Source organism: Mobula hypostoma, chromosome 21 (genome assembly GCF_963921235.1).
Source record: "Mobula hypostoma chromosome 21, sMobHyp1.1, whole genome shotgun sequence".
Taxonomy (NCBI): domain Eukaryota; kingdom Metazoa; phylum Chordata; class Chondrichthyes; order Myliobatiformes; family Myliobatidae; genus Mobula; species Mobula hypostoma.
Window position 1 is genome coordinate 54,078,209 of NC_086117.1, and position 11,405 is coordinate 54,089,613.

Here is an 11,405-nt window from a genome sequence, read left to right on the forward strand (position 1 = left end):
TTAATGAGCAGGCGTACAGGTGTACCTAATAAAGCGGCCACTGAGAGTACACGATGTTGTTCTGTGGCAGCTGTACAGTGTAACGATGTAAAATTGCCGTAAGTTTCAGAGCAGACCGGCTGCTAGTGCGACGCTTTACCGCGTCGGTGACCCAGTTACATCCCACCGCTGTCCGTAGGTTGTCCGGGTGCTCCAGTATCCTCCCACATTCCAAAGATGTACGGATTCCGGAGAAGCACTCAGAGGGAGAATTGTGCAGTTACAGGGAAACGGACAAATTCCTTACAGACAGCCAGGAATTAAACCCTGATTGCTGGCACTATAAAACATTATGTTTCCTGCTACGCTACCATAAGTCACAGAAGCAGAATTAGGCCACTCGGCCCATTGAGTCTGTTCTGCCATTCCATCCTGGCTGATTTATTATCCCTCTCAGTCCCGTCCTCCATAACCTTTGATGATGATGATGAAGCCTCCGTCGGTCAGGGTTAACGATAGACGTTACGACCTAGCTGTTTATACAAACCAGGGCAGTACAATATGGAGAGCAAGCTGCTGCCCATGTAACAGGCTCCCCCTCTCCATACAGATAAATCCAAAGGAACGGCAGAGACCGATACAGTTTGGCACCAGGGGTGTCAAAGGAATTGCCAGTCAGCGTTGAACTCAACGTAGGACTGCCTTAGGGAAAATCCCTTGGGTATTTCCCTCAGGGTTTTCTCCTGAATCCTTCCCCATGAGTGGGTATAGTCGCAAGACAGCGGAGGTTTGAGATCAGAGTTTTCCTTCTCCGAGATGAGCTACCAACCATCGCTGATGAGCTCCATCTGCCCAAAGCGACTGGTTTTAGGTGCTAGTAACCCGCCTTTGCCCCTTCACCTGTCAGTAGAAATGGTTCCAATAGGCTTAGTAGTTAAGCCACACGTGAAGGCCGGCCAGGATCTGGACTTGGTTGTCAAAGGCTATTTGAGATACATGCCATTGGCAGGATTTAATAGGCAGTAGGAGTTCATCCTCACTAATCCCTCCCCCCACCCCGGCTATAAGAACCTTGACCCTTTGATGTCCTGACTAATCAAGAACCTCTGCTTTAGATATACCCAATGACTTGTCTTCCTCAGCCACTTGTGCAATGAATTCCACAGATTCAACACTCTCTGGCTAAAGAAATTCCTCCTCATCTCTGTTCTAAATGGACATCTCTCTATATTGAGGCTGTGTCCTCTGGTCCTAGACTCCCCCACCATAGGAAGTATCCTCCCCACATGCACTCTATCCAGATCTTTCAAATATTCGATAGGTTTCAATGAGATTCTCCCTGACCCTTCATTCTTCTAAATTCCAGTGAGTACAGATCCAGAGCCATCAAAGGCTTCTCATATGATAAGCCTTTCAATCCAAGAATCATTTTCATGAACCTCCTCTGAACCCTCTCCAATGACAGCACATCCTTTCTTAGTTAAGGGGCCCAAAATCTGTTCATAATACTCCAAGTGAGGCCTCACCAGTGTTTTACACAGCCTCAACATTACATCCTTGCTTTTATATTCTAGTCCAATCGAATGGCTGCTAACATCACATTCGCCTTGCTCACCACAGATTCACCCTGAAAGTTAGCCTTTAGGGAATCCTGCACGAGGATCCCAACCCCTTTACACCTTTGGATATTAATTGTAGTTTTGTGTACGCATTTTGAAGAAGCTTCAGTTTGTCAGTAGCAGATGTCATGTCACTTGATTCTGGCCGTTTCGTGGGTTAATTGTTCTCACTGAGCAATTTTCTCTCCCTTTCATACCTTCAATCTGATCTGTGATGTCCCCTTGCTCTTCCATAAAGCTGTACCCTCCTTTTGTATGCTGTCCCCTCTCTAACCCATGCTAACTTCCTCTGGGGTTTATATTTCCTTAGGTCAGAGCTGCTCTGAAGCACAAAACGAAGGTCTGGTCTCTCAACAGCAGCTCCATGCGCAACATCAACATAAAACCGTTCCACTCGGACATTGTAAGTATTACTGTGCTGGCCGCCGACAGGTTTAGACAGGTCTAATGGCCAAGTGCAGCCAAGTGGGTTAGCATGGACGAGTTGGGCTGAAGGGTCTGCTTCCGTGCGGTATGACTCGATGAGATGGCGTGCATGGGGTTTGGCACTTGTCTCAGGGTTGACCTTAAATGTCCTTTCAGCAGGAGGATAGAAATGAAAATGACTGGCCATTGGATCCGGGTGGTCTTGCGATCGAGACATTCTTCAGAAAATTGAGGCAAAAACGTGTTGCTTACAGCTGTTTTATCAAGTGTTACAACTTGAATGGTCAGAGAAAGGGCTGAGGGAACAAAGAGGAAGCAGTCAGGAGGAATGGAATGCTGATGCTGGAATTTCAAACAACACACATCAAAGTTGCTGGTGAACGCAGCAGGCCAGGCAGCATCTCTAGGAAGAGGTACAGTCAACGTCTTGGCCCAAAACGTCGACTGTACCTCGTCCTAAAGAGAAAGCAGTTGTGGTCATCCCACACTCAGACGAGGGAGAACACGATTCCAGTGAGAACAACTAAACTATGAAATGGCCAGATTTAAGTGCATGACATCTGCTACTGAAAAGCTGAAGCTTCTGCAAAATACCCAATACTACAATTAATACATACTTTACTGAGCGATTGCATGTGTGGCTTAGCTACGAAGTTGGTGGAACTGTTTCTACTGACAGGAAAATGGGCATAAGCAGGCTACTGGCACCTTAAAACCAGTTGCTCTGGGCAGATGGGTCTTGCCAACTAGAAGGAAATCTTTGACCTCAGACCTATGCTACCCTGCGGTTATACCCACTTATGGATAAGGCTTCAGGAGTAAACCCTGAGGGAAAAATCCAGAGCTGGAATCCCTAAGGCAGCCCTACGTTGAGTTCAACTCTGACTGGCAACTCCAAACTATACCGGTCACTGCCGTTCCTTTTGATTCATCAGCCACGTGGAGAAGGGGGGAGCCTGCTCCACGGGCAACAACTTGCCCTCCATCTTATACTGCTTAGCCCTACCCCCCCCCCCCCGGATCAGGGTCAGGTGACCATGGGAGCAGGTGGTGACGGTCGTTTGAGCAGCTGGTGCAGATCACAAGTCCTGGTCATGTGACCACTGACACCAGGCGGACAATCTCTGAAGAGTATTGATAATGGCCGGGGTCACCCGTCTTGTAAAGACACTGCCCAGAAGAAGGCAAAGGTAAACCACTTTCTGCAGAAAAATTTGCCAAGAACAATCATGGTCATGGAAAGACCCTGATCACCCATGTCATACGACATGGCACATAATGATGATGTCATAGGACACGGCACATAATGATGACGATAATGATGAATCCAACACTACAGAGCTTGGAGTTCTGAAATAAAAAGCGAAAATGCCAGAAAGACTCAGCAGGTCAGGAGTGCTTGTGGGAAGAGAAGAGAAACAGGACCAAAGGTCTGGTCAAAGACCCTCCACTTGAATCACTCTGTGATAGTGGATGAGAGCTTGACCCCATCCAATCCAAGTTTCAAAGTAAATTTATTACCGACTTATGTGTATGTCACCATTTACCACCCTGAGATACATTTTCTTGCAGGCATTCACAGGAAAATGCCTGCATTTATGAAACAGTAACGTAGAGGTTAGCACAACACTTTGCAGTACTAGCCACCCAGGTTTAATTCCTGTCGCCATCTGTACTTTGTACGTTCTCTCCATGGCTGTGTGGGTTTCCTCTGAGTGCTCTGGTTTCCTCCCACAGCCCAAAGAAGTACTGGTTAGAAGGTTAATTGTAAATTGTCCTGTGATTAGGTTTGGAGTAAATCGGGGGGGTTGCTGGGCGGTGTGGCTCAAAGTGCCGGTAGGGCCTATTCCACACTATATCTCAATGGATAGATAAATAAGAATAATGTATACCTAAACAAGGATTGACAAACACTCATACACAGACAAACTGCACCTCTGTTGTCACCCTATCTCATCCTGAACTGTTCTCCTGTCCCTCACCTTCCTCCCAACCCGCCTCCTCTCTAATTTCCACCAGCTCCAACGGGATTACATCACCAGACACTTCACCCCTCCGACCCCTCAGCATTTCAAAGGCATCAGTCCTGGCGTGGTACCTTGGGGTACCCTTCCAGACACTGGACGTCCAAGTGACCAGGGCAGGTGCAACCCCCTGTTCTTTCATAGAAAATAGAAATCTATAGTAGGTTAACAGGCCCTTCGGCCCACAATGTTGTGCTAACCCACTCTAGAAGCTGCCTAGAATTTCCCTACTGCATAGCCCTCTGTTTCTCTAAGCTCTATGTACCTATCTCAGAGTCTCTTAAAATACTCTATTATATCTGCCTCCACCACCTTCGCTGGCGTGCATTCCACGCGCCCACCACTCTCTGGGTGAAAAACTTACCTCTGACATCCCCCCCTGTACCTACTTCCAAGCAGCTCTTCTCTTCCAACCCAGGGACTCAGAACAGTCTCTCCAGATGTTCCCTCTAGGGCGAAATGATTCCGGCACTGAAAGGCTTATCACATGGGGAGAGTCTGATGGCTCTGGGGCTGGACTGGCTAGAGTTAAGAAGAATGAGAGGGGGAATCTCATTCAAACCTACCGAATGTTGAAAGACCTAGATAGAGTGGATGTGGAGAGGATGTTTCTATTAGTGGGGGAGTCTAAGACCAGAAGACACAGCCTCAGAATAGAAGGACATTCACCTAGAATGGAGAGGAGGAGGAATTTCTTAAGGCAAAGGGTGGTGAATCTGTGGAATTCATTGCCACAGAGAGCTGTGAAGGCCAAGACACAGGGTATATTTAAAATGTAGGGTGATAGGTCATTGATAAGGCAGGGCATCAAAGGTTGTGGGGAGAAGGTAGGAGAATGGGGTTGAGAGGGATAGTAATTCAGCCATGATGGAGCAGACTGGAAGGGCCGAATGGCCCAATTTTGCTCCTATTCCTTATGGTTGTAGGGTCTTCAGAGGAACTTCTTCCAGTCATTCAGTGTTGGCAGTGTGGTCTCCTCTGCACCGGGGAGGCTAAATACTTACTGGGTGACCACCTCAGTTCAGTCTGCAGGGTGGGGTGGGGGTGTCTCTGGGTTTCCTGTTGCCTGGCTCCCCTCCTCCCTCCCCCTCTGACTTCTCTTCCTGTGGCTTCCAAGATCCTCTCCTTATCTGTCCCTCAGATTCTCTGTCAAATTCTCCAACTTTGAGTACATCTACACGGAGCATTGGCACAAGCATCTATCAGCAAGAATTTGGGGTGCCAGCGTAGCGGTTAGCTGACGCGATTACAGCCTGGGGCGTTCTGGGTTTCCAAGTTCAGTGCCAGCGCTGTTCTGTGATAGTCTCTGTACGTCCTTCCCGTGGAATGCGTCAGTTTTCCCCAGGGGCTCCTGTTTCTTCCCACAGTCCAAAGATGCCCCGGTTAGGTTAACTGGTCATTGTAAATTGTCCCGTGGTTACTCACTGCCTGTTACATCAATGAAGATCCTCCATCTCTGGCGGTGTTCAGGGCTTCCTTCGTCATGTCAGTAGCTTCCTCTCGGTTTTCACTACTGTCAGTCACGCAAGTCCCGGGTGGAGACTCAGGAATACTGTCACACTCACATGTAGAAGGATTCTTCACTGGTGTTTTCGTAACAGTTTTGTTTTACCAGTCAGGGTTGTTAGCCCTGAGATGAACCCCTGAACCTAGAGGACCGGTGGACCACTCTGAGTCTGGCCTCTACCCTTTGACCTGTGTGGCATGGGTGACCCTGCCAAGAGTCAAAGCATAAAGCCTGGATTCCAGCCAACATAGCTCTCCGGGTCAATGAGGCACAACAAACCCCAAACCACGACCAGGTTGGGGGGTCCCGTGATTATGTTAGGGTTAATGGGGTCTGTGAGATTGCTCAGCAGAATGGCTTGAAGGGATAGGGCCTACTCCACACTATCTCTAAATAAAGAAAAGGACTCCTGCCATCCAGGCCACTCTCCCTTCTCACTGCTACCATCGGGAAGGCGGTACGGCCTCAGGTCCCATGCCTCCAGGTTCAGGAACAGTTATCACCCTACAACCATCATTTCCTGAACCAGTGTGGATAACTTCACTCACCACAACTCTGAACTGAGCCTAGGGTCCCACACCACCAGGTTCAGGAACAGTTATTATCCCTCAACTATCAGGCTCCTGAACCAACGCGAATAACTTCACTCACCACAACTCCGAACTGATTCCACAACATACACACTTACTTTCAAGGACTCTTCAATATAGTTCTCAGTATGTTTTATATGTACAATTTGTTGTCTTTTGCATGTTGGTTGTCAGTCATGTTCTGACGTGTCAGTCATGGCCTTCTCTTGTACCAAGACAAGGCCCCCCTCCCTCAGGGTGGAGGGGCAACACCTCATACTGTACTCTGTCTTGGTCGCCTCCAACCTGATAGGATGAATATCGATTTCTCCTACTGGTAAAATAAACTTCCCCACCCCCGCTCTTCTATTCCCCACTCTGGACCCTTACCTCTCCTCACCTGCCTATCAGCTCCCCCTGAGTCCCCTCCTCCTCCCCTTTCTCCTACGGTCCACTCTTCTCTCCGATCAGCTTCCTTCTCCAGCCGTTCCCTTACCCACCCATCTGGCTTCCCCTCACACCTCCCAGCTATCCTCCTTCCCCTCCCTTCCAACTTTTTATTCTGGTGTCTTCCCTTTCCTTTGCAGTCCGGAAGAAAGGTCTCAGCCTGAAATATTGACTGTTTATTCATTTCCACAGATGCTGCATGACCTGTTGAGTTCCTCCAGTATTTTGTGTCTGCTGCTATGCTCAGTCTTGTATAATGCATAATGCATTTCACTCAGTGTTCTGATGTACATTGAAAAATAAAGGTATCTCTATCATTGAATCTTTAATCTTTGCTATTCCCTCTCTGTACACCCTCCCCCCACCAGATGAACGGAAACCGAGCTGTCACCAGCCCCACCAAGGTGAACACCTGGGAGAAGAGCACAGAGGTTGGGCATCGCGTGGAACTGTCCACGGTGTGAGTCCCACCACATTGCCTCCAGCGCCGACGCCCACCCACCCGTCCCGCCCAACATCCCCAGGCAGACACACGGACCAGCGCAGCCGACTCAGCGTCGTCCATCACGAAATTCCGTCGTTTGCGTCAACAACCAAACACAACTGAAGACATTCCTCTGGGTCCGGGAAGGAGAGGTGGGCGTGAGGTATCTGATAGCCCCGTGGCCAGTGTTTGTCTGAGCCCAGATGAACCGAGCTCTGGGAGGTGTCCTGTGCTTCCTCTTAAGCTCATCAGCCCTGCTGGGGCTTAGGCCACCAACAGCAGTTCGTCAGAGTCCTCCGTCCCGGGCCGGTCTTCCAACGTGCAGCCCATCTTCCTCTCTTCCAGGGATGAGTTCTTTGTTGGCTCTGGGTTTTTATGGGATGGCGTTGCTACCCTAAGCCCAAACTTCCTCCTTTCGCAGCCAGGCTGGGGACTGTCCATGGCGACGTTGGAGATCTGTGCCCCTGCCTGTATATAACACAACCCTGTCCTCTCTCGGGGCCGCTGCTGAGGGGACTGTTTGATGTGCTCTCACATCTGTCTGACCAGCACAAAATGTGCAGTGATCGTAAGCTGAAGTCTTCGACTGTTTCTTCAGATAAGGGAGTGGTGCGTGCGTGTGTGAGACACGTGTGTATGCATGTATGTTGGTGGGACACGTGTTCCCTGTGGATTTGTATATAGGGCTCTGCCAAGACACAAGTCAGTGACTGAAGAGTGTGCTTCTCTGTATCTCTCCTCGTGTTTGTGTTATGCGGTGATTACGTTTTTACCGACACTCCCTGAAGCAGAATCAGAATTTTGGTGTAATATCACAGGCATATGTCAAGAAATTTGTTGTTTTTCAGCGACAGTACATTGCAATACGTAACAATAAAAAACTATAAATTACGATAAGAAATACATTTTAAAGTTAAATTAAATAAGTAGAGCAAAAAGAGAAAAAAGTAGTGAGGTAGTGTTCATGGGTTCAGTGTTCATTCGGAAATCAGATGGCAGAGGGGAAGAAGCTGTTCCTGAAATGTTGAGTGTGTGTCTTCAGGCTCCTGATGGTAACAGTGAGAAGAGGACATGTCCCGGGTGATGGGGGTCCCTAATGATGGATGCGGCCGTTTTGAGGCATTGCTCCTTGAAGATGTCCCAGATGCTACAGAGGCTAGTGCCCATGAGGGAGCTGGCTGAGTTTACAACTTTCTGCAGCGTTTTCCAATCCTGTGTAATGGCCCCTCCATACCAGACGGTGATACAACCAGTCAGATTGCTCTCCACGTTGCACTTGTAGAAATTCTGTCTGGGTTTTTTGAATCCCTGTCCAGTGTTAACTCCACTTGGATGAACCACGTACTGGAACACAGGCCATTACTCTGCTGTCTTTGGGAGGATTATCTCAGTGCCCTTCCCCACGAGACCAGAGCAGTGAATGTGTGCGGTCCACGCTCTGCAGGGCCAAGCTCGACGTGCTAGTCATTGAAAAACGCAGCACAGAAACAGGCCCTTCGGCCCATCTAGTCCATGCCGAGCCAGTTAAACTGCCCACTCTCATTGACCATAACCCCCTCTATATCCCTCCCATCCATGTACCTACCCAAACTTCTCTTACATGTAAAAATTGTGCTCACATGCACCAGTTGTGCTGGCAGCTTGTTCCACACTCTCACCACCTCATGTTCCTTTTAAACTTCTCACCTTTCACCCTTAACCCATGACCTCTGGTTGTAGTCCCACCCAACCTCAGTGGAAAAAGCCTGCTTACTTTTACCCTCTCTGAACTCCTCATAATTTTGTATACCTCTGTCAAACCTCCCCTCAATCTTCTATGCTCTAAGGAATAAATTCTTAACCTATTCAATCTTTCCTTATAACTCAGGTCCTCCAAATCCAGCAACATCCTTGTAATTTTTTTTTCTGTACTCTTTCAACCTTGTTTACATCTTTCCTGTAGTAGGTGACCAGAACTGCACACAATACTCCAAATTGAGCCTCACCGACGTCTTATACAACTTCCTATCTGCGAGTGATTGGCATGTACTGGTCTCAGCGCCTTTGTTTAATCAGCTACAGGGACAGGAACAGGTAATACAACTAATGAGGCAACAGACATTGGTGAGGAACACACACACAGTGCTGGAGGAACTCAAGAGGTCAGGCAGTACTTATGGAAAGGAATGAACAATTGATGTTTCAGCTGAGACCCTTCTTCAGGACTGGAAAGGAAGGGGGCAGAAACCAGAATAAGAAGGCGGGGAGGAGGGGGAAGAGGACAGACTGACAGGTGATGGGTGAGACCAGGTGAGGTGAAGGATGAGTGGGTGGGGGGGGGCATGAAGTAAGAAGCTGGGAGGTGATTGGTGGAAAAAGTAAAGGGCTGAAGAAGAAGACATCTGGTAGGACAGGAGAGTGGCCCTTGGGAGAAAGGGAAGGAGGAGGGGAACCAGAGGGAGGTGATGGACAGATGAAGAGAAAAGGTGAGCAGGGAATCAGAATGGGGAGGGGGAGAAATTACTGGAAGTTAGATAAATTGAGGTCGATGCCATCAGGTAAGAGGCTACCCTGATGAAATATGAGGTGTTGCTCCTCCAGTCTGAGAGCTGCCTCATCGTGGCACGGACATGGACAGAGATGTCGGAATGGGAATGGTAAATCAAATTGAAATGGGTGGCCACCAGAAAATCCCACTTTTCCAGGCAGGCAGAGCAAAGGTGCTTCACAAAGCCATTCCCCCAACCTGCACCGGGACCGAATGGAGGTGAGGGAGGAGGTGTATGGGCTGGTGTAGCATTTCTGCCGCTTGCAGAGATAAATGCTGGGTGGGAGATCGGTGGGGAGGAACGAGTGGACAAGGGAGCCATGGCGAGGGACTTGCTGGAAGGCCTGGATCTGACTGCTTGGATTTTAGGTGACACCCAGCTGCCTGTACGCTGCCCACTTGGGGAGCTGGTGGGGGAGGACAACTCCGCTGTGCACGGGGTGAAGGGCAGTGGGATTAGCCGCGGAATGATGGGAATAAGTCTTAGCACAGACTAGATGGGCCAAAGGGCCTGTTTCTGCGCCATAGTGCTCTATAACTCAATATTTCCACTTCAGAGAGTGACTAGATCCAGGGAACACCAGGGTCAGGCCATTACTGATGCACCTGATGGGAACTCGCCTCCAACATCTGAGGGTCACTGCTGACCAGAAACTCAGCCTGACCAGCTTCAAGGGCAGTTCGGCTCCGCAGCGAGGGTCTCACCTCAGGCCTCCCCACCGTCTACAGGACTCACGTTCAAAGTGTATGGAACGGTCTCCAGTTGCCCAGATGAGTGACGCTGTACAACAACTCTCAGTCTCCAGGACACACCACCGCTACACGGTGTCTACGGGACGCATGGCGGTTACTCACCCGGGACGCTCTGACAGCCCCTCTCCCGTCCACAACTACAAGGGCACCATGTGCAGGGGGGGGGGCGCCGCCACCCGCAGGTTCCCCTCCAGGTCCCGCAGCATCCCGACTTGGGAATATACCGTCGCCCCTTCGCCATCAGAGCGCGCCACGGTAGCGAAGCGGTGAGTGCGATGCTATTACGACTCAGGGCGCCAGAGTTCAGAGTTCAGTTCCGGCTGGTTTGCACGTTCCTTCCCGTGACCGCGTGGGTTTCCTCCGGGTGCTCCGGTTTCCTCCCACAGTCCAAAGACGTACGGGTTGGTAGGTTAATTGGTCATTGTCAATTGTCCCGTGATTAGGCTGGGGTTAAATCGAGGGGGGTTACTGGGTGGTCTGACTTGAATGGACGGAAGGGCCTATTGCTCACTGTATCTCTGAATAAAGCTAAACGAAGAACCCTGCAACACGATCTCGATGGGCACTGTGGGGGCACATTCACCAGGAGAACCATGGCAGCTCAAGGAGGTGATCACCCCCACCTTCTCAGTGGACAGTGCTCAGTAAGTAACCGGGAGAAGGGGGTATTGGCGGGGCTCTGGGGGAAGGATGAGGGTTGGATTTATCGATGGGGTTAGTATGGGTTGGATGGGGTGAATAGCCACCTTCTGTGCTATAACTCAACCACATATAAGAATATTAAGGGATTGGATATGCTGGAGGCAGGAAGCATGTTCCCGCTGATGGGTGAGTCCAGAACCAGAGGCCACAGTGTAAGAATAAGGGGTAGGCCATTTAGAACAGAGTTGAGGAAAAACTTTTTCACCCAGAGAGTGGTGGATATATGGAATGCTCTGCCCCAGAAGGCAGTGGAGGCCAAGTCTCTGGATGCTTTCAAGAAGGAGATGGATAGAGCTCTTAAGGATAGCAGAATCAAAGGTTATGGGGATAAGGCAGGAACTGGATACTGATTGTGGATGATCAGCCAT

General features: G+C 49.5%; 1 protein-coding gene across 1 annotated transcript in view; it reads left to right on the forward strand.

Moving 5' to 3' along the window:
• Positions 1 to 7,943, forward strand: part of adgrd1 (adhesion G protein-coupled receptor D1) — a 200,578-nt gene extending 192,635 nt beyond the window's left edge. Inside the window, exons 21-22 of the mRNA XM_063073236.1 lie at positions 1,909 to 2,001; positions 6,940 to 7,943. Coding sequence (XP_062929306.1) covers positions 1,909 to 2,001; positions 6,940 to 7,035 — 189 coding nt within the window. The 3' untranslated portion in view covers positions 7,036 to 7,943. The remainder of the gene's footprint in view (positions 1 to 1,908; positions 2,002 to 6,939) is intronic.
• The last annotated feature ends 3,462 nt before the right edge of the window (positions 7,944 to 11,405 follow it).